General features: G+C 49.7%; 1 protein-coding gene across 3 annotated transcripts in view; it reads left to right on the forward strand.

Moving 5' to 3' along the window:
• Positions 1-710: 710 nt before the first annotated feature.
• The window catches only part of LRRTM4 (leucine rich repeat transmembrane neuronal 4), a gene marked incomplete at its 3' end in the record, with an annotated part of 248,058 nt that continues 225,180 nt past the window's right edge, over positions 711-23,588 (forward strand). For 2 of the 3 annotated variants that reach the window (XM_083880477.1, XM_083880478.1), the window contains exons 1-2: positions 711-1,050; positions 3,023-4,569. In XM_083880477.1, the coding sequence (XP_083736603.1) occupies positions 1,047-1,050; positions 3,023-4,569 (1,551 nt within the window). In that variant the 5' untranslated portion in view covers positions 711-1,046. Of the gene's footprint in view, positions 1,051-3,022; positions 4,619-23,588 lie in introns of all 3 variants that reach the window. The other variant, XM_083880479.1, reaches the window with a different exon arrangement.

The raw sequence follows: 23,588 nt of genomic DNA on the forward strand, positions 1-23,588 counted from the left end.
AAATACTAGAACAGTTTAGAATTTGCCCAAGCCAAACACAGAGGTCAGGTGGATCAGAGCAAGCTCAGGTTGGCGAATCCCAAGGGGAGCAGGTGTTTTGTTTGGAGTCTCCATCCAGAAAACCCCACACCACGAACATCCCAGGATCCGGGTCGGGCAGGGGAGGGCGGCGGGCAAGGCAATGCTGTGTCTTTAATTCTCTTTTCCGAGGGGGGAAGCGAAGTCTGCAGAGCCATGACAGCCTCACTTGTTCAGCCCTCGGTGCGCGCTGGGTTTTCTCCAGTGGAGGGCACTCGGCGCTCCACAAACCCCATCCCCGGCTCCGGGAGCAGCTCCGGAGCATCATCGCGCTCTGGAAAGGCTCGGAATTAGACCAGAGCCGCCTCTCTCAGCTCAGCACAGCGACAAAACACCTCAAAGGCCACCGGCTGGATGGATAAGCCGAGCCCGGGGGGCTGCTGAGCTCGGGAGGGCTCCGGGAGCAGCGTTTGGAGGAGGAGGAGGAGGAGGATGGATCGCCGTGCCCGGCAATGGCCAAAGGCAGCAGAATGAGGGATGCCAGGCGCCGCCAGAGCTCCGCTCCCTCCTCGCAGAGAAGTTGCTTCTCCTCCATCGCCCGGCCCGGCTTTTCTCGCCCATCGCCCCTTCTCGCTTCTCTGGTGACTTCCACAATGGCTCTGCGAGCCTAGAGTCCCTCCCTACCCCCCACACTCCCCCCATCCTCCGTCCTGCCTTCCCCACCCCCAACCCCTTCCCTCTCCCTTCCCTTCCTCAGCCCCCAAAATTCTCGCCGGGTCCTCTCCGGGGAACTTTGTGGGTTCCCGGCGGGCGCTGGATGGCGGCGGGGCCGGGGCCGGCAGCCGGGCTGTGACATGAAGATGCTGATGCTTTTACAGCGAAGGAACCGGTTTTGATTTAAAAAAAAGAGAGAGAGGTGAGAGGAAAGCCAAAAAAAAAAAAAAAAAAAAAAAAAAAAAAAAGGGAGAAGAGAGAGGAGAAAACCAGCTGGAGAAAGGCTGAAGGAGGACGTTATTGATGACAAAAGGATGGGTGAGTGAACTTTTTGTGGTTTGTTTTGTGGCAGGGCTGCAGCTGTGGGGTGGGTTTTGCAGCTGGATTATCCCCGGTGGCGGGAGGGGAGGGGAGGGGAGGGGAGGGGGGGCAGCAGCAGCAGTTCCGCTGCCAGGTGACTCACGGCACCCGCCGCTGTATTTTTAGCCCTTGTCCCCCTCTCCGGGCACACACACACACACACACACCTCTCAACCCAGGGTGAATTCCTGCCCCGGGTCCAGCCAAGCCCCAGTGCCGGGCAGGGGGAGCTCTGGGTGTGCCCCGCACCCCAAATCCCCCAAATCCCAAATCCCGGCCGGGGTGACACTTTGCAGGATGTGGGAAGCAAAGGGGATGCAGGAGGAGAGTTGTTTCTTGCATAGACTGCCCCTGGTACCTCTGCTACATTTCCAGCAGTCATTTGCCAGTCAGGATTTTTTTTTTTTTTTTTTTTTTTTTTTTTTTTTTTTTTTTTTCTCCCCAGGTTTATTCCCCTCCTTCCTTCCCCCCCTCCCTCCCTCCCCAGCCCCCGAGTCTGTAACAGGCAGAACATATTTCTAGCTGGCTGCTGCTGGCAGAGAGAGCGGAGCGAAAAAATGAGGATTTAAATTAGAAATCTCCCCATTAAAGTGGAAGGCAGGGGCTGTCTAGATCAGGAATTATTTTTTGCAGATTGCCCCTTTGGTGTAAAATTGGATTAAAGACCTGCAGCACTGGGTTGGTTTTTTTTTTTTTTGTTGCTTTTTTTTTGTGTGCATGTGTGGCAAATAATAACGTGATTATTTATCAAGGAGATATGAGCCCTTGAAATATTTCCTGTCGGAAGGATGCATTTTCATTCTCAGCAAGGCTGCAACTCTGGACAGAGAGGCTGCAGCCCTAAAATTATTTCAGGCGTGCAGATGGGTGCTGGGGGCTCTGACACCCCCTCCACGCCCTCTCAGGATTATTCAGGATTCTATATATTCAATTATTACATATGTCCTCACATCCAGCGCTGCTGCTGCATGACAAGCGTGACATCTTAAAGGCAAACCCTTAAAATCAATCAGGAGAGGGGAATTGAAGGAGAAATATCCCCCTCTAAACTTTCTGGGTTTGCTGCTCTCTGGAGGAGTTGGGGTGGCTGTTTTCATCATCTGCTGGATTAATTCAAATTAAGAGCTGTTCAAGGTATTCACAGCCATATGTGGATAAGTTTAAATGAACGTGGGTTAAGGCAGTGGTTCATTTAAGAGGAATTTGTCTCCTGCCTTCCCCTGGCATTGGGGTCCCACGCCAGCATTCCTGGCACACTCCTCTCTATGGATGGACTTAGTTCCCTGCATCTATTTCTGCATTTCAGCTACATAAACCCCACGAGTTTCACTTAAACCCACTCCTAAACCCGAATCACTCACTGCAAAAAGTAAAACCGTTACTTAGTGCCTCATTTTACAATAAATAGATGTTATAAAGACAGCTCAAACTCCAGGAGAAGTAGATTTCCCTCTTTCTGGGGTAATTTGGGGCTGGGGGGGACCGGACTTGCAGTTGCTTTCCTTGAGGAACACGTTGAGCAGCACGTCTGAGCAGAAGCTCTGGCTCATTTCCTCTCCAGCACTATGGAGCATCCAGCACAGTGACTTGACAAATATGTTTATTGTTCCAACCCCGGCGCGGAGCTCTAAGGACACCCCAGCTCCTCGGAGAGCTGGAGGACAGGAGGGAAAACAGGCTCCTGGTGCTGCTGGGGAGTCTGGAGGTGCTGGGGGCAGGAGGGGTGGCCAGGCAGGCGCTCCAAGGACAGCGATTTGCACCACAAAGAGCCGAGGCAGGAGGTGAACAGGTTGTCTCCCAAATCCCCAGCGCTCAGCTCAGCTCAGCCCAGCCCAGCTGGGGCTGTCCCCGAGCCCCCAGTGACGCGCTAATCTGGTCATTTATCCTCCAGGCTTTTCCAACGGCCCTTTTTTCCTCTCGGACGTTGCAGGTTTCCATGTAATCAAGCGGCGGGGAGGCTCCGGGGTGCTGCTGGGGCTGCTGCCCCTGGCGCTGCTGGCGGGGCTGGCGGGTGCACAGCGAGCCTGCCCCAGGAACTGCCGCTGCGACGGCAAGATCGTGTACTGCGAGTCGCACGCCTTCCGCGACATCCCCCACAACATCTCCGGCGGCTCCCAGGGCTTGTCCCTGCGCTACAACAGCATCCAGAAGCTGAAATCGCACCAGTTCGCGGGCCTCAACCAGCTCATATGGCTTTACCTGGACCACAACTACATCAGCTCCGTGGATGAGGACGCCTTCCAGGGCATCCGCCGGCTGAAGGAGCTGATCCTGAGCTCCAACAAAATCACCCACCTGCACAACAAGACCTTCCACCCCGTGCCCAACCTGCGCAACCTGGACCTGTCCTACAACAAGCTGCAGGTGCTGCAGGCGGAGCAGTTCAAGGGGCTCCGCAAGCTGCTGATCCTGCACCTGAGGTCCAACTCGCTGAAGACGGTGCCCATCCGCGTCTTCCAGGACTGCCGCAACCTCGACTTCCTGGACCTGGGCTACAACCGCCTGCGGAGCTTGTCCCGCAACGCCTTCGCCGGCCTCTTGAAGCTGACGGAGCTCCACTTGGAGCACAACCAGTTTTCTAAGATCAACTTTGCCCACTTCCCGCGGCTCTTCAACCTCCGCTCCATCTACCTGCAGTGGAATAGGATCCGCTCCATCAGCCAGGGCTTGACGTGGACCTGGAGTTCCTTGCACAACTTGGATTTATCGGGCAACGACATCGCGGGGGTAGAGCCCGGCACCTTCCAGTGCCTGCCCAACCTGCAAAAGCTGAACCTGGATTCCAACAAACTCACCAACATCTCCCAGGAGACCATCAACACGTGGATCTCGCTCATCTCCATCACTCTGTCCGGGAATATGTGGGAATGTACTCGAAGCATTTGCCCCCTGTTTAATTGGCTTAAGAATTTCAAGGGGAATAAGGAGAGCACCATGATCTGCGCGGGCCCCAAACACATCCAGGGCGAGAAGGTGAGCGACGCCGTGGAAACCTACAACATCTGCGCCGAAATCCAGGTGGTGGCCACCGAGAGGTCCTACCAGGCTCCCAAAACCCCGCAGAGACCCCTGTTCATCCCCAAACCCACCGTTTCCAAACTGGAGAGCCACCAGCCGACGTCGGCCGCGCCGAGCCCTTCCGCAGACATCCCGACGCCCGCGGTGGAGCCGGAGTACGAGCACGTGTCCTTCCACAAGATCATCGCCGGGAGCGTGGCCCTCTTCCTCTCCGTGGCCATGATCCTGCTGGTCATCTACGTGTCCTGGAAGCGTTATCCCGCCAGCATGAAGCAGCTCCAGCAGCACACGCTCATGAAGAGGCGCAGGAAAAAGGCCCGGGAATCGGAGAGGCAAATGAACTCCCCTTTGCAGGAATATTACGTGGACTACAAGCCAACAAACTCTGAGACCATGGATGTATCCGTTAATGGATCTGGGCCCTGCACCTACACCATCTCTGGCTCCAGGGAATGCGAGGTATGAACCATGATCCTCCTAAAACCATTTCAGCTGCTGGGAAGGAGAGGTAAATGTTCGAAGCTCTTGAGGTATCTCTAAATATTAGAAAGATTAATGAGATTTTGTTCCTCTTTTTTCTTGTCTCCTGCTTTGGGGTTTGCTCTGTAGAAGGTTCTCTCGCGTTAAATGACAACAGGCAGGGAAGGGATGGTGATTATTTTGAATAATTAAGACTTATTAAAAAAGCGATTAAGTTGGAGTCAACAACTGTGATAAAGGCATCTGGAGTGTTGTTCTCCTCCTGTTTGCACCCATTTGATGAGCTGTGGCTACAAGAGAATCCTGTTTTTAATGGATTGTTAGATACAGAGGAGCTTAAGAGCCTTTTCTGGTTTAAAACTAAATATGGAAACCTCTTTTCTCCAGACCCCCACACCAAATCTTGAGGGGTTCATGGCCTATTTAATGGTAATGCCAAAGATTTCCTGCATTTCTGATCTGGTTCAGGAGCAAACCTGGGGACAACAGGACTGCAGCAGGATCTTGGAGCTGTTTTTCCTGGAGCAGCAGAAACACAGAGGCTCCTCTGGACCTGAGCCTTTGTCAAACAGCACATTTGCAAATATCTGGGTTGGGAGAAGGGGATTCTTGGAGGGTTTAATTTCATTTTGGTGATCAGTGGAGGCTTAGACAGCCCTGCTGGAGTTGATTTCCACAATCTTCAGGCCGTGTTGGGATTTGACTCAGCAACATGGGAAAACACAATCAGGAAAAGCTCTCAGCGCTTCTCTTCTGCTGGTCCAGCTTTGCAAAGGAAATTCCAAATGGTTTTGCTGCTCTCCTGCCCATGACTCCACTGCTGTGGATGCAGGGGACAGGTTTGTTTGGAATGCTGCTGCTCATTTAGAGCTGCAAAGGAGGATTTGCACAATTCCACTGCAGTCCTGGTCTCTTAATCCTGCCTGTGATGTGGCACCAGGTGGACTTTTCTTCTTTGGTTGTGGATGTTCTACCTGGGAGTGTTTGATGTGCCTGTTGGAGTTTATTCCCAGCCCTTTGTGCAGGTTGGGATTGGCTGTGGGGATGCTGAGCCCTGGAATTTGGTGCTGTGGGAGGTGTGGTGAAGATGAGCAGAGTGGGATCTGCAGTTCTGGGGTCTGGATTGTTCCAAACCCAATGTTTTCACTCTCTGACAATGGGGCGCCTTTGAGAGGTTTCATTTTTGGCACCTGAAATCCCCAGACGGTTTTGGATGGTTTTGGACTGTGGAGTTAAGGGGAAGGAAGAAAAATGCAGTGGTTTGGGGTTGCTTTCTCTGGAGCAGTGTTGCCTTCAGAACAGAAAACCACCTGGCATGTCCCTGTCGCTGCCCCAGGAAAATGCAGAATGAAGGTGTGTGGTTTGGTTTATTCACTGCTACCAGCACAGGTAGAAAATGAGTGATGTTCAAGTTATTTTGAATTTCCCCTGGCTGTCACAGAGAGCATTAATCTGGCCTGGAAGGCTCTGTCCCCTTCACGCTCAGGTTTAACACCACTGAAGTTTCATTACCTTGACTGAAATGCTGTTTGATTTACTCCATGGTGGCAAACAGGCAGGTAACTGAGCACCCAGGTAATGACACCACCATCCCTGATGCATTCTGGATGACAGGAGGTAGGGACGATGTTTGGGAGACTGGAATTGGGATAATTTGGATTACAGCAGGTAATTACAAGGCTCAGGAGCCCTTGCAGGTGCAGACACAGGAGGTCAGCCCGGTGGAATTCCCCCGGGTTGTTACACACAGCATCAAACACCAGGGGACCCCAGCTCACCTGCCTTCCAGGTGCTGTGGCAGCACCAGGACGGTTTAATCCGGGTTAAATTAAACTGATGGCAACTCTGCAGGTCTAAGGGTGGGTTTATGGTGCCCCTGGGTGTAAATCAGACCGGTCAGGGCGCCCCAGAGCTGTTTCTGACAGGTCACTCTGTGTCCGTGTCCTTATTGAACATCCAGCCGCTCTTTGCACACTGTTAGAGACTAATAAATAATGGAGAATAATAAAGACTTCAGGAGATGGAAAGCAGATCATTGAAGGCACATGTAGCAACCCAAAGCCCCCACTGAAATCCTGTCTTCAGCTTGGATTTGACATTCTGCGTCTCCATAGCTACAAGGTTCCACTTGTAAAAGGAGAGATATTCACTGTACAGCACTTAAAAATGGTAAGAAAAACCCTTGTAGAGTCTTCAGCAGTGGAAAGGGTTTGTGTTTGGTGAAGAAAAAAAAAAAAAAAAAGGAAATGGAACCTCTCTTTATTTCCTAATTTACCCATACTTGTGGAAAACTATTATTTTGTGCAGGTGTGATGCAGCCCAGGCCCATCCTCCCCCGGGGCTGCCTGCCTCATTCCCTGCACTCAGCCTGAGGTTTCTCCCAAAAAAAGAAGCCCTCAGAGGGGAGAGGAGTGCCTGGAGAGCTGCATGAGGGCAGGCAGGCTCCAGGACTCATTATTGCTTAGCAGCTGATGGATTTCACTTCCTGCAGCAATATTTTGTAAAGCCTTGTCCTCTTCCATGTGTTCACCCCCCATGCAGGGGGCAGCTGAGGGTCCAAAAATGGTGTGGTTTTTGGGAAAGGGTGATGGATCCGTTCCATTTGAGCTGGGAAAGGAAAGAGATCCCTGATCAGACACTGCTCTGGTGTGGGGTGGGTTTTGAGATCAGGTGGGCACAGCTGGGACCTTCATTTCGGGATCATTTTGGGTGCAGAAGCTTCCAGCTCATCTCATCCATGAGCCTCTCATTTTCCACAGCAGAACCAGCCTGGGAATAATGTGCTGAGGTATTTCCACAGCTTCTTTCCTCCACAGCAGCCCCAGGGATGGTGCTGTTTTACAATTCCATGAGGTTCTGAGCATTCAGCAGAGGCCCACAGGTGAGAGCTGCCCTGGAGCAGCTGTGCTTTTTGGGGCTGCTCTTCCCGGTCCCTGCTTCAGGAATTATTCCTTGTGCTGGGGAGAGGGAGCCAAAGGCAGGCTGGCTGCAAACGGGAGCGACTTTGGCAACAGTGGGATTATAATCACTGACACCTGGCCTGTGCTCGTCTGTTTAGTCTCTTGGCAGGGCTGGCTAAAATAACTGGATGCTCCTGATTTTGGCTCTGGCCATCCGGTTAGCAGAGTGCTGCTCCCTCCCTCCGCCTGGGATTTGCTCTCTGCATCTCCCTCCCTCTCACTTTCCCGTTTATTTGTGTGTTTGCTGGGGATCTGGAAGCTGTAAAAAGTGATTTTCACGGAGCTGGCTGTGGTGTTCTGTATTTCATGCGTGTCACACTCACGGAATATCTGGGAAGGGCTGGCTGGGAAGGTGCTGTGGGCAGGAGGAAAATGTTTCTGTCTCCTGGAAGGTCATTGCTGTCCCCTCTCCCGAGCTGGCAGGGACAAAACAAACAACAGGGCAGACAGGTGAACAGCTTTTTTTGTGTGAACTGAGCGCTGTGAGGTCGCTTTTTTACACCTCTCCTCCTCCTGTCTGGCCACAGCCCGTGGATAAACAGCCACCTGTTCACACACAGGGACAGCTCTGCTGTGTTTGCCACAGGAGTGAGGACAGGACTGGTTGTCACTCATGTTCACACATTTTAAATCAAACAAACAGGATAACCTTCAGCTGGAATTCTGCTCCTTCCCCTCTTCCCATATATATATAAAGGAATTAAATATCTGAAGGCTTGGTGGGCTGCTGCAGACCTTCTCCTGAGCCTCATTTAAAGGGAAATGTTGACATGCTGCTTTTATTATTTATTTATTGGACATCATGGTGCTGCTTGGAGCGAGAAGCAAAGAGGATAAACCAGAATAATTTCCATCTCCAGAGAGGGTTTGGGGTGAGGCTGCAGTTCTGTAACTCAGCATTAAAAGGGGTGCCCTGGGGGTTCAGCCTGAGCTCAGGGGGTGTTGTGACCTCATGGGAGAAATCACTCAAGGACTGCCTGAATTTTACATTTTTTAATTTCTTTTAAGAGCAGTGGTTGCATTTCCTTTGGCCATCAGCCTGAGGGGTTTGTGAGGAATGCTGACCCCTGGCTGAGCTGTGGGTTCATCAGGGCTGGGGGGAATGGGGTGATCCCACAGGTGGGACACTGCAAAGAGCAGGACTGGGAGGTGAGGAGTGAGCAGATGGGAGCAGAAACTCTTTGTCATGGTTTGAAAGCAAAACGAGTGAGAGGCTCCAAGTCAGAAATACAATTTAATAAGAAGAAAGGTAAAAAGGTAAAAAATAAAATAAAATCAATGCAATAACACAAAGGAGCACTGACAGAGTCAGAACACACCCTGAGCAGGGTGGTGGGAGCAGTCCAGGTGAGGGGCTCTTCCTGAAGCAGTGATCCCACAGAAAGGTCTGGGAGCTCTGCTCCTCTGGGAATCCAGTGGCTCAGGGCTGCTTGTCCTGTCCCAAATCCCAGATTCTCTCCAGGTGGGAATGCTTGGCTCCTCCCCCTGGGCATTGGGAGCATCTCCCAATGGGATGAGGAGTCGTGCAGTGGCTCCTTGATGGCCCATTAAACAGAGAGAGCTCCTGGAGGGAGTTCCCTGTGAGTCCTGGGCAAGGCATTGATGGGCCATGAGCAGAAGAGCCCAAAGGAGGGGCCTGGGAAAACACTGCCCCACCTGGTTCCAACAGCTCATGGGGATGGGGATGGGATAAATACTGTGTGCACATCCTACACCACAACCCAGGACACTCCTCATTAACCCTTTGTGCTCACTGCAGGGCCAAAGCACCAGGGATTTATTTCCAGTGCCACAGGAGGATGAGCACTGTTAACTGGATTCTGCTTCTTTCATGCTCTGACTCCTTCTCCCCTCTCTTCTTCCAGCCTTCTGTGGCTGTAAAACCTACAATTTGTCTTGGGCTGTAAACTGAGGGTGAACCAGCCCAAAGAAAGTGTTCTGAGCCCTGGGTTTGTATGGGGAGAGTCAGGGAAGGTGACAGTGCTGCTCCTCAGAGCTCTGCCCTGGGGAGGAACAGCTCAGAGAGGGCTCAGAGAAGGCACATTTTAGAAATCATTGAGTCATAAAATGGTTTGGATGGAAGGAGTCTTGAGGATCACCCAGTGCCACCTCCTGCCATGGGAAGGGACATTTTCCCCAGCCCTGGGTTGCTCCAAGCCTCATCCAACCTGGCCTTGGACATTCCAGGGATGGGGAGTTTTTACCACTCCGAGCCTCTCTTTGCCCTTGGCATTGCAAAAATAACCCCAGTCTAAGGGGAGCTGTGCTGGAGAGGCACCAGGGACGCAGCAAGAAATGCACAGGGGACAAAAATTCCCCAAAATTCCAAAATTTCCCTGGGCTCAGCACTTGCCAAGTGTGAGAGCTCCCAAAGATGTTCCCAAAATTGACTGGCCGTGTTTCCGGCGGAGCTGAGCCAGCTGCTGCCTCCCGCAGCAATTGAGGGCTGCAAATTTGGAAAGGAAATGCAGGAGGATGTGGAACACTTCTGAAACTCTTACTGGGTGCTTCCTCTGGTGCCTGGCTGGGAGAGGAGCTCATCAGGGATTTGGGGTTGGGGTCCAGGTGCTGCTGAGACCCTGGGAGTGGATTGCTCCGGGGTAATGCAGAGCTCAGAGTGAGGGAAGGAGCTGAACCCACCTCTCCCAAATCCTCCTGAGCTGGGGAACTTCCCTGAGCAATTCCAGGCTCTGCATTTGCTCCATGAGGCCTGTCCTGAGGCTGACAGCTCATTACCAGAGCTCTCTAATTGCTCTGTGGATTCCCAGCCTCAGGCACAACGTCCAGCTGGGATCATCCTCCCTCTGCTCCCTCTTCACCTTTTCTTCCTGCTTCCCCAAATGTTGCCACTTTCCAGAACCCTCGTGGTGGGAGTTATGCTCAAATGGAGAGGCTGCTGCACTGAAGGGAGGAGGACACTGGTTATTCCTGTTACATTCCCTGTGAGGGATTCCTGCACTCCTGGAATTGTCACAGATGCCCTTTTCCCTCCCCATCTCCCTTTTCTTGCTCTCCCCCCTTCCCCTGCCTTAGCTGGCACTCTGTGATGTGCTGCCAGTGTTTTAAGGAGGAAAAAGGAATGGATTAGAGTGGAGCTCACACTAACAATGCTCAGAATTGGGGAAGGAATATTTTCAAATCTGGGTTTTAATTTTAAACACATACAAAATACAAGACACACACTGGGCGGGACAAACAGTTTTATTAGGAAATATTCTGATGCTGGAAATATTCCTGACACACTTCTCCTGGATAACAGAGCTGACCTGAGCCTGGATGTTGGGAATTCTCTCTGAAATCCAGTGGCTGGGAATAACCAGGGCTATGTTCATGGTTTGCTCTGCTCCTGGACATTCCTTTGGACCACCCGCCCCTGGCAGAAGACACCTACAGGTCTCAAATCCCTTGGGATTGGGTTTCAGGCCCCAGCTCTCCCTGGAGATGCTCCTGGTACCATTGATGCCAGGTCCTGCACTTTGGCCACGACAACCCCTGCAGTGCTCTGGGCTGGGGACAGGAGCTGGACAGTGAAAGGGACCTGGGGGACTGATGGACAGCTGGACATGAGCCAGCAGAGTGCCCTGGTGGCCAAAGGGCCAATGGCTCCTGCCCTGGACCAGGAATGGTGTGGCCAGCAGGAGCAGGGAGGTCACTCTGCCCCTGGACTGGGCACTGGTGAGGCCACACCTCGAGTGCTGTGTCCAGTTCAGGATGGACATTGAGTGCTGTGTCCAGTTTGGGATGGACATTGAGTGCTGTGTCCAGCTCTGGCCCCTCAGCTCAGGAAGGACATTCAGAGCCTTGAGCATGTCCAGAGGAGGCCCCGAGGCTGGAGAGGGGCTGGGAACACAAACCCTGTGAGGAAGGGCTGAGGGAGCTGGGGGTGTTTATCCTGGAGAAAAGGAGATTCAGGGGTGACCTGATCACTCCCCACAACCCCCTGAAAGGCGCCTGTGCTCAGGGGGGTTGGGCTCTTTCTCCAGGCAGCGCTGACAGAACCAGAGGACACAGCCTCAGGCTGAGCCAAGGGAAATACAGGTGGGATATCAGGAAAAAGTTTTTTACAGAAAGAGTGATAAAGTACTGGAAAGAGTGATAAAGCCCTGGAATGGTCTGCCTGGGGAGGTGGTGCAGTCACCATCCCTGGATGTGTTTAACAAAGACTGGATGTGGCACTCGGGGCCAGGGTTTAGTTGAGGTGTTGGGGCTGGGCTGGACTCGATGATCTTGGAGGTCTTTTCCAACCTGGTGATTCTGTGATTCTGTGATTGCAATTCTCAGTCTCTCCCAGCAGGAGCAGAAGTGTCCATCCCTCCCTCCATCCTGTTATCTGTGGTGTAAACTCTGTGACATGAGAAATTCCGAGTGATCCGTGTTCACAGCACTCCCAGCACACCAGGATTGCTGCTCCAGGCAGGTTTTCCAGCCCTGAACACGGACGGGCTGCGGCCAGAGGCGGCTCTGACACTGCTCAGCTTTTATCACCTCTGCCTCCAGTGCAGCCAGACGAGCTCAGATCACCTCTGCATCTTCCCACCTCCACACAAACACAGGTGGGTCGATCCTGAGGGGTTCCCGGGGAGTTCTCAGCTGTGTCTCAGGCTGCAGAATTCGGCTTTGTTGAAGCTGTAGGGAAAGGGATGACATGAGAGGCTGTTGGCAGCGTTGGCTTCTTGGCCTGGAGGATTTGTTTTGCCTTTGCCTTTTTAATTTACAAGGAAATAGGAATCTCTTCCTGGCAGATGGATCAGTCGTGGTGTTGTCATGGGCAATGGGTTGGGAATTCCAAGAAGGAGAAGGCAGGGAAGGCCAGAAAATGCTGATTATCTCTGATTTCTCACCCTCTGTGCAATGTCCAGCTACAGCAAAACTCCCCCTTTGCTTCTTAGCTCAAATATAGATTTATTTGGGGGTTCTTTAGATACATTTGAATAAAACTGGCTGGGACAGGAGCAGTTCTTGGGTGCTGGCAAGGCAGAGTCTCCTCAGAGCTCTGTGGTCCAGGGCTGTGTCTCCATCTGCTGCAACTTCCTACAAAAAGGTTTTGTGAGGATGCTGGAGCTTCTCTGCTTTTCTATCCTTTGTGAGACTTTCTGTTCGTACTTCCAGTTCTCAAAACTCATCAGATAAGGAACATTCTCCTGATTTTTAGCCCTGGCATCACATACTTGGTGATCTTAGGCAAAATCTCTTTGCTCTGAAGGTTTCTTTTTTCCCCTGTTCTTTCACCAACACAGTTTTATTCAGTTTCCTCTGAAATGAACAACGACAAAAAGAAAAATAATATTTGTGGATTTGGGCTGTGGGGAAAACCAACGTGATCAATCTGACTGTGATCCAAGGGGGCCTTTGGTGTCGTGTCCTTGTTCAGGTGTGTATTTTGCTCATGGGGAGACTGATTTTATCCTTGACTTTATCCTGAGATTTGTGAGTCCTTTAGTCAAATAAAACCACTGGACGTTTCCTGCCTGAGCATTTTGGCTGCAGAACGGTCGTGGCAGGAGAGGAATGAGCTGGGTGTGGAGTCACTGGGTGTGAAATGTGGAGGGGTGACCTGATCACTCCCCACAACCCCCTGAAAGGTGCCTGTGCTCAGCTGGGGTTGGGCTCTTTCTCCAGCAGCACTGACAGAACCAGAGGACACAGCCTTGGGCTGAGCCAAGGGAAATACAGGTTGGATATCAGGAAAAGGTTTTACAGAAAGAGTGATAAATTCTGGAATGGTCTGCCCGGGGAGGTGGTGGAGTCACCATCCCTGGGTGTGTTTAACAAGGACTGGATGTGGCACTCGGGGCCAGGGTTTAGTTGAGGTGTTGGGGCTGGGCTGGACTCGATGATCTTGGAGGTCTCTTCCAACATGGTGATTCTGTGATTCTGTGATCCTGGTTTTGGATGCTCCAGCTGAGCCCAGGTTTGGAACAGTTCAGCCCAAGCTTTGGCCTCCAGGGAAGGAGCTGTTTGGCACTGAGTGCAAGCTCCAAGGTGTCCATGGGAAAGGTCAGCCTCACTCTCCATGCCTTGCACTCTCATCCACCCAAACCCTATTTTTTTCCCAGGCTTTTCCAACACACCAAGGGTGTGTTTGATGGAGACTTGAGTTGTGTGGTTTTGCTCATTTTCAGTCAATCCTCGTTAAGAATCAGCTTCTCCTTCTGTGTGATGGCCTCTGGAAGCCCTGCTGGTTCCTCACTGCTCTCATCCCTCACTGCCACAGCCGTTTGGATTATCTTTGGGCTGTGATGGATGCTTTAAACGGAACCAACAAGGCCATCAAATCCCTGCCCCGGTTCAACCAGCATTTGTTAAATGTTCTAAATCATCCTGGGCCTGAAATGTGCTGCTTCTTAAATTTAGAACGATGTGATTGCCTAAAGCCTCTCCATGTGTTAATTAAATCATCATAATTGTGGTTTCTGGAGACTGACAGGTTATAAATAGTTTTCCCTCTCCCCCTCCTGCAATAATTGGTGGGAATGACGGGCAGACCAGGCATTGTTTAACTGTGCCTCTGACACTGCTCTTCCCATCCCAACCCCATTTCTCTGCCCTGGCTTGATTGTCCTGAAATAATCAGCAGTGTCATCCTCAAAGGCTGCTTAATTGCCGGGCACTTCTCACATTGTGGGCCAAGGAGAGGACTGCTGTTCATCATTATCCCTTTAATTCCGCGGGATGGGAGGTCAGGAGCCCCCGAGGTCAGGGCAGAGGTTCCGTGTGCACGCTCTGACTGACACTCTGAATAAACACTGACACATCTTAATAATTTACCTCCATCTGCTCTGTCTCGTCTGAGATTTTGTGGAAACAGAAGCCTTGGTGTTCTGGACGTCGTTTTCCTGTGTTGCTCCTGTGGAATTATGGAATGATTGGGTTGGAATGTGATGCTGTTTTACACCACAACAACACAGACTCCGAACTTCAGAAGGCTGAAAATGTCTTTTTTTATTATTTTTTGGGATGTGTCTTTCTTTATACTATTCTACACAGACCAATTTGATTGGTGAAACAAACCTCTTCAATCACCTTGGTCAGACCAGAGGGACATCAAGAAGAATGTCCCTCTTTACCTCCTAGGAAAAGGAATGAAAACATAGGTACTCTTTAGGAAAACACGTCTCTTGTTTACAGAAAATTTCCTGGAAAAGAAAAGAATTTCAGAAAACCAAAATATCTCAAGCACAAAACCAGGGCTACAGGAAAGGACCTTAAATCCCATCCAGTGCCATGGGCAGGGACACCTCCCACTGTCCCAGGTGCTCCAGCCTGGCCTTGGGCACTGCCAGGGATCCAGGGGCAGCCACAGCAAATCTGGGAATTCCAGCCCAGCCCCTCCCCACCCTCCAGGGAGGAATTTCTTCCCAATATCCCATCCAACCCTTCAGTTCAAAGCCATTCAAGGCAGTTTGAATCACCTGGGCAGGTCCAGCTTTGCTGTGCAGAACTGGAAAAAGGCAGCACAACCTGGTGGGATCACACCTGGCCTGGAAACAAATCCCAGTCACAGCTCAGAGGATGGAAAAGAAAACTGCAACAAGTTTGGATGCTGCAAACACTGAAGTTCACCAAGACTTGGTACCCATCTCTCTGCTCCCCTTGTGATCTTGCCCAGCCTCAGAGCAGCTCTGTCGGGAGTGTTTGGGAACGAGGCAGGAAGGGTGGGAATGGGGACCCGCCCCAGCTGGCACCATACACGATCCCACTGGGCAATCAGGCTCTGCTCCCCTTTCATGTGGGTCTGCAGCTCTTGGCAGCTCTAATTTGCACAAGAACCTCAGGCCAGAGCTTGGTCTGCTCCTCTGGATCCTCCTTCCTCTTCCAATTATCCAAGGAAACCACACCAGTTCCTTGAGCTCTGGAGGGCTGGGATGTTCCTGCTGATTGGCACAGCCCAGGGCTCTGCACGAATCAAGGATCCACACAACTGTAGAATCAAAAGGGCTGGAAGTTGAAATCAAATTGCTTAGGTTGGAAAAACTCTCTAAAATCATCGAGTCCACTGCCAAGGCCACCACTGATGACATCCTCAAGTGCCACATCCACAGGGATTTTAATTCCCCCTGGGGATGCAGATCCACCACTGCCCTTGTTTGTCGTCCTGATCTTTTTCAGCCTTCTGATGTTTGTATTTTTGTAGTGGAGTTTCTCAGGTAAACAAAGTGATGTTTACATTCCTCTCTGGAGGAGGGACAATTGATGGATTTCTAGTTCAACCACTGTGGTGGAAGAGGTGGCACCTTTCCCTCCAATCCCTGGTCATTGTCCAGAATCTGTATAAATCAAGGTCGAAAAATAAATCCCCCTCTTTTTTCCCTGACAACCTGACTGCACGAGTGTCACTCTTTTTGTGTCCTCTAGTCACACTTGTTCAGTGCCTGAAGACCCTTCTGGGGAAGAAATATCCAACCTCACCTTCCCTTGGTGCAGCTTGAGGCCGTTTCCTCATGTTGGAGGAAGTTTCTCCATGGGAAACTGAGCCCTTCTTCCCAGCACTGGAGGATGTCCCTCCTTGCTGAGAATTTGGCAACCAGGAGGATCCAGGATGAGGCCCCAGGATTTGGGAAGTGTTGTAAACTCTGCTGTAATTTATTGTGAGCCAGCAAAGATCCTGTTGCTCTTGAAAAGAAGAAAGCAAAGCAAAGTCACGTTGACTTTCATTAGAACCCGAGCATTTAAACCAGCCCTTGAGCCTTTGAAAATCCCACTTGACTGGCTGTCCCTGCCCTCCCCTCCACTTTACTGGGGTGCCCTGACTTTCACTGCAGCCTCTGTGGGGGCTCTGGAGCAGGGCTGGGGTTTGGCTGCTGCTGCAGCATGAAAGGGAAAAGCATCATCTGGAGCCTCCAGCCGCGCCTGTTTTGTTCCTGCCATAAAAGCCAGTCTGGAGAGCTCTGCTTTGTCTTGGGGAGGCATTAGCACAAGGCTGTTTAGTGCTTTTAAACCTCCAGCCTATATTCAAATGCAACAGAGAACTGACTTAAAGCCACTCAGGTGCTGCCTCGTCCCTGGAGTGAAATCGAACGATTTCAATGGAAATTTCGCAGCCATTTCTTCCCCCAGAGTTATAATTTCCTTTTCTCGGAGCCTCTAAATCACACATTAGGCTGCTGGCTTTAAAAGCCACATCAATGTCACTTGTGAAGGCAAATGAAGGCAGAGCGTGGTTTCTCTGCAGTGGGAGCACAAATTGTACAAATCAGGAAAGGAAGGAGCCCACTGGCGATTTTGAATTATGAGAAATTTTTATTTGAAAACAAGATCTATGGGTATTTCCTTTGGTGCTGTTGCTTTGTTGAATCTATTAAGGGTCCCAGTGCGTATAAACTCCTCGGCAATCTGAGGAATTGATTAACCTCTCTCTGTTTATGATTAGCTCCCAAATTTCTTCTATTAATTTTCAAGAGTGAGGTCTGGACGCCGTTGTTTTGCTGTAAAAGGTGAGGGGCTGGAATTAATGTTGCCTCAACGAGTTTTCCATGGAGGACATGAGGAAAAGTAGGGAAAAAAATTCATATTTCCCTGATATTTTGCTCTGAGTCTCATACACGTTTCAGTGTAGTGAAGGTGCCACTGCAATGGCACTGGGTGGGTTTTTAAAGTCCTTCCCAACCCAAACCATCCAAAGACTTTCTCATTCTACATAAAAAAATGGAAGTGGGGCCGAGACACTTCCCCTTTGCTTTGTTCCTTGTCCATCAAGGGCCACCCAGCCTGACAAATGTCCCTGTTTCCAGCACCAGTGATTTCCCTGCACTGAGAGGCGCCTCCAGAGAGTCACTCGAGGACTCGCCGAGCAAACTCCACTTCCCTGATAATTTGTTCCAAAGGTTAATAACCTCCACAGCACGAAATAACTTGTCCAGCTGCTAAAATCATTCCTTTCTCCAGTGTGGCATTAAGCTCATCCGGGAGGAGGAAGAATCTGGGGTTTAATTCATGGCCCAGGAGAGCTGTGAGTGCTCCCCAGCCCTGTGGCCACAAACCACGTGGAGATTTATTTGCAGCCCCGTTCCTGCCCCTCAACAAAATCCCATTTTTATGGAATTATTCTAGGAAAATTGATATTTATCCCTGTTGCTGATAAGGAATTCTCCTGCTCCTTCCATCCTGTTTTGGTTCTGTCCATGGCTCAGTCCTGCCTTGCTCCGTGTGGGAGCAATTCCCAGGTTTTCCCTTCATGGATTTGCTCTCCCAGCTCTCTGAGACCAAAAGGAAACAGTGACATCTCCACATTTCTCTCTGTGGAGAGAAATGATCATAATCTTTAGTGGCTGGAATTAAAAGTATGGATGTTTTCCCATGCTATGAAATGCCATTTAAGGCCAAATACCATTTAAATACAATTTAAAGTGGTGGAATCCACATTCCCATTAGGTTGGAAGTCACCAAAAATCACTGCAAACCAAGCTCAGTATCATGTTACTGCATCCTCAGAGTGCTGGGAATTCTGGAAGTTGTTTCCTTTCTTATTCAGAGCAATTTAACAAAATATTAAATATCAACTGTCCAAAAACAACCTGAAGAAAGGACTTTTTCACCACCCAGGCTCCAGATGTGGGGAGGTTTTGGCTTCACCCATGTGGAATTTTGTAGTTTTGCTTTCAGTCTCCTGCTCCAGTGGGGATGTAAATGATGATTATTTCACTCCACATCCATAATAAAAACAGGCTCTGGAAGGATCTGGGTTATTCTGGAATATGTAAATTTAAGAGCTTCTGTAAATTCAGGATTTTGGCAGTTGAGTGAGGGAAAAATGAAGGTGTTTGTCAAAGATCCCAAGCCTGTCCTGTCCTGCAGAATTAATAAATCCTGGTTCACTAAAGATCCTCCTTGAGGAGTCCAGGAATTGCCCCAGTTTTATCCCCCCCTTTAATTTGGGATGAGAAAGAGCTGAAGGTGAAGTTGAGTCAGAAGATTGAGAGGATTTATTGTCTCTGCAGCCCAACAAAAGGACAGGCTTGGTGAACATCTGGGTTTTAGGACATCTCTTTTTCCAGAACCATCCCAGGTTTTTGACACCCCCATTAAAACTCAAAGCTGCAAACTGGAAGAGGTTCGGAAAACCAGGAAAACCCAACCAGCCACATCCCTGGGGTGTTCCCAGGGCTTTGGGATGTTTCCTGTGGATGATTTCTGACCAGGAAATGCTTTTTTCACTTCAAATAAATCCTTAAGATAGTTTTAGAAAGAAGGAGCTGGATGTGCTGAGCTCTCTCTGCCTCCCTTCTCCCAGCAGTGAATAAAATTCCTTCTCCTGGTGCCACCTGGGGATGGATCCTTCAGAGACAGAACTTTATATAAAATAAATCCTCACCTGAAGTCTGTCTTTAGTTTGAGTTAGAACAGCAGGTTAAATCACCACTAAGGAGAAAAACCAAGATCTAAAAGGGGGAAAAAAAAATATTCCCTTTGAAAATGTGTCAGGTAAAAAAAAAAAAAAAAAAATAGAACAGATTTCTCTTCATCCCCAGCAAGTGTTAAATCCCTCCTTCATAGGGAGGGGGTGTGGCAGGACAGGTTTAATCTTTAATATTCAAAAAAAGGAAAAGCCTTTGAGTGATTTAATTATTCCGTGTTCACTGTTTTAAGTAATTATCAGGTATGAGCCCAAATTAGCAGCAGACAGCTGAACTCAGTTTAAAGGAAACAAAATAAATAACAAACAAAAAAACCCATACAAATCCCATAACCTTTCCCCTATGCCTTTTTTTTTTAATTTTATAGTTTTTACAATCCACACCTGGCTGTTATTTTTCATCCTGACCTGGTGTCTGGGTGAGACAAGGCAGGGGCTGGCCTCAATTCCAACTTAACAGCAGCAATTAATTAGTGCCTGTGTGTACATTCTGTAAGTGGTTTAAGGAGTACTGGTTAAACATTGATGAATTTTAAAGCAGGATAAGCACATAAATAAGAGGTCACATGTGATTTCTGATCATTTCTTACAGCGTGTATTAATTTTTTATTAATTCTGGAGAGCTGTTTACAAACTGCCTGGCACCAGCTGCAGTCAGGAAGCAAATGAAGCCCCCAGAAGAGGAGGGAGAACTCGACAGAAATTCTTCCCTCCTCCAGGGGCATCAGGATGAACCATCCAGGGAACAAAACGGGCTGGGAGCTGTTCCAGGGGGATGCTGAGATTGAAAATGGGGATTTTGGGCACCTCTGGGCCAGGTGGAAAAAATTCAAAAATCATTTGGGGTGTTTTGTGTTATTCCAGACTTTCCAAACACAGGAGTGGAGTGGTTTGAGTTACCTGGAGGTCAGAACAGTCACAAGGGGATGATTCCACATGAACACAGACCTGCCTTGCTATGAGTTGTAAAGTTACTCTTTGGAGAACCTTCAAACCAAGGAGATTTCCTTGATCCTGGAGTGGCTGTCAGAGCCCCACTGGGCAAACCACACTGAACCCTGTGGGGGTCTGTAACTCTGGTTTGTGCCTGACGTGTTTTGGTTTTCTGAAATCCTTTTCCCAGGGAATTTTCTGCAAACAGGAGAAATGTTTTTGGAACTGGAACTTTGTTCTTCATCCCTTTCCCCAGGAGGGACTTCTCCTTGCTGTCCCTCTGCTCTGCCCAATGGGAGTGAAGAGGTTTGTCTTTGTGTCACCAATCCAATTGGTCTGTGTGAAATAGTAGAAAAGGGAGACACATCCCAGAAATAAAGGAGTCATTTTCAGCCTCCTGAATCTCAGAGCCTGTGTCGTTGTGGTGTGAAACAGCATCAGGTAACTTCTTGTTCTTTGCACAAAACCATGGCAGAGCTCAGAAATCTGGAGGGGAGTGTAGGGGCCTGGATTTCCATGGGGGAAGAGCTGGGGATGGGAGAACCTGGAGCCTCTGCAAAGCCGTTGGGGCAGAACAAACCCTCTGAGGTGTTTCCTTCAGCAGCAGACGTGATGCAGGTGAAGGAGTTATCCCAAAATTCCCAGGTGTGAGTGGCTGAGTCCCAGAAGAGCTCCAGGAGCTGTGGCAAGAAGAGTGTGGGATGCTGTTTTACACCACAAGGACACAGACTCTGAGATTCAGGAGGCTGAAAATGACTCCTTTATTTCTGGGCTGTGTCTCCCTTTTCTACTATTTCACACAGACCAATTGGATTGGTGACACAAAGACAAACCTCTTCACTCCCATTGGGCAGAGCAGAGGGACAGCAAGGAGAAGTCCCTCCTGGGGAAAGGGATGAAGAACAAAGTTCCAGTTCCAAAAACATTTCTCCTGTTTACAGAAAATTCTCTGGGAAAAGAATTTCAGAAAATCAAAACACCTCATGTAGAAAACCAGGGCTACAGGTGTGCAGCTCCCAGATAACATCCACCATTTGTCCTGTGAATTCCAGTCTTTACAAACCTTTCAAAAACAGAAATAGCAAAAATTAAAATCCTCTTTTCTCTCTGTTTTCCTTCCCTGGCTCGCTGTTGGAACTCTGGGATCCCACTGGGAGCCCTGCTCACGGCGAGCTCTCCCTGGGCATCAGCTCTGCCTTTGTTTCCTTCCCCTCCTTCCAGGTGGGCATTTTCTGTCCCCTTTCCTTGTGCTGGCTGCTGATTACTGTGGATGTGAGGATTGCTTTGTTTCCTTTGGAAAGCCTTTTCCTGGGACTGTTTGATCCCCAGCCTGGAAGCCGAGAGCGGCGGGGACATCAGACAGAGCTCCCCGTGCCACCTGTCTCCCTGCCAATAGGCAGTGCTCATCTTTTTATTTCATCTATTTCCATCTCTTCATCCATCTGATCCTTCATCTGAAGCTTTTCTGTCCTCCCTCCCCATCTCTTTTATTGTCAGGGGTTTTTTCCCCTCCCCTGAGCCTCAGCTGATTTCTCCAGGGAAGGTCCTTGAACCCATCAGGTTTCTCTCCAGGAGGGATCCTCACAAAGGCTGCTGCTCTGGTGCTGCCCATTTTTATCTTCTCCAAAGGCATTTTGAAGTGATATTTCCCCCTTTGTGTTTCATGAGGAGATCTTAAATTTTCGAGCAAAAAAAAAAAAAAAATCAGTTTATTCATGAAAGGTCTGATCATTGTTTTCCTCCCATTTTCGCTTTCCAAACCAGTTGTTTGTGTTTATTGGAGGGTGGAGCCCAGGGAATGTGCTGAGTGTGAGCCCCTGCTCCAGAGGCTGCTCCACACTCTGGGATGTCCCTGCCCAGTGAACTGGGATCGGCAGAGCCTGGATTTGTGTCCTGGGCTCAGGGTCTGTTCTCTGGAATGGTTTGGGTTGGAAGGTCCTTAAATCCCATCCAATGTGACACAATCCACGGGCAGGGACACCTCCCACTGTCCCAGGTGCTCCAGCCTGGCCTTGGGCACTGCCAGGGATCCAGAGGCAGCCACAGCAAATCTGGGAATTCCATCCCAGCCCCTCCTCATCCTCATTCCTTCCCAAAATCCCATTTAAATCTCACTTTTCCTGGTTTGAAGCCATTCCCTGTGTCCTGTCCCTCCATCCCTTGTCCCCAGCCCCTCTCCAGCTCTCCTGGAGCCCCTTTGGGCTCTGAGCTCTCCCATCTGCAGAATTTCTCCTTTCCTTTCAAAATCACCAGGCTGGAAGATTTCTGTGTCTTTCCACAACTTTTTTCTACTTGTGCCATTAACCAGACAACCTTTGGCCTATAAATTTGAGTTTTATAATCTTCTTTCTCCTGTAGAGAATCCCCTTGGGGCCAATAAACTTTGTAACAGCCTCAAAGCACACATCAGAATCAGGAATTACCCAGTTTAAATTGGGTTTTTTTCTTATAAACAGCACCTCCAGTCTGATTCCCATTTTAGAATCCACTTTGTACAAAAGTTACCAGAAAATTTGGTCCTCTGGAATATAATCTCACCCAGGACATCTGGGAATGAGGAATTCAGGAGGGACACACTCTTCCCCTTCACTGGACCAGCTTTTAGTGCAGGCTCCCCACAAAATTCTAAATTTTTGTGCACGTGCGAGGGCAGAAATGGGACAGGGGGAATATTTATGGAAACAAAGCCTAGAAATAAAAATTGGAGTGGGCCATCTTCCATTCCAAAGCTGCAGGAAGACCTTGAAAAGCTCTTTCTGGTGCTGGCAGAGAGGGTGTGACCCATTTCACCAGGGCTGTGGTGCTGAGCTTTGTGTGATCCACTCGTGGAGCAGCAACAGAACATTCCTGAGCGGGGCAGGGAATGGCCTTGGTCTGGCTGTTGTTGAGTGATGCTGTTTTACACCACAAGGACACAGACTCTGAGATTCAGAAGGCTGAAAATGACTCCTTTATTTCTGGGATGTGTCTCCCTTTTCTACTATTTCACACAGACCAATTGGATTGGTGACACAAAGACAAACCTCTTCACTCCCATTGGGCAGAGCAGAGGGACAGCAAGGAGAAGTCCCTCCTGGGGAAAGGAATGAAGAACAAAGTTCCAGTTCCAAAAACATTTCTCCTGTTTCCAGAAAATTCCCTGGGAAAAGAATTTCAGAAAACCAAAACACCTCAGGCACAGAACCAGGGCTACAGTTGAGCTCCTGCAGTGGAAAACCTGGAAAACCAGGCCCAGGGTTGTCGGGATAGGACACGAAATAAAGGTGTTTGTCTCCAGTCAGGGCAGCAGAAATCAGCAGGTTTATTTACAATCCATTCAGCCCTTTTATAACACGCTGTGCTAAAGGCACGTTATTGGTCCAGAGCACTGACACCTCTCCCATGGGCTGAGGAACAGAAACAGCAAACAACTCCTGTTGGCATGGGAAAGGAATATTGTCTACACAAGGTTGTTTTGGGAAAAAGAAAAACTGCTTAAAAATTGCCCTTCGAAAGGTTCTGAGGATCCCCCCATTCCACCCTCCTGCCACAGGCTGGGCTCTCTCTCCCTCCTGGATCTGCTGCACGGGGAAAACCAGCACAAACTCCTTGTACTTGGGGTTCCCTGTGGGATTAATTTCACTGTGAACACACAAATAATCACATTTCTCCTCTGGCTGCGTCCCCTGAGCTGGAATGAGGAGCATTCCCTGCCAGGGGAGCAGCAGCATGGAATTCTCTGCAGGGAATTCTGCCTGGCCTCATCTCTGAAC

The sequence above is a fragment of the Zosterops lateralis genome (assembly GCF_965231275.1).
Source record: "Zosterops lateralis genome assembly, chromosome: 30".
Taxonomy (NCBI): domain Eukaryota; kingdom Metazoa; phylum Chordata; class Aves; order Passeriformes; family Zosteropidae; genus Zosterops; species Zosterops lateralis.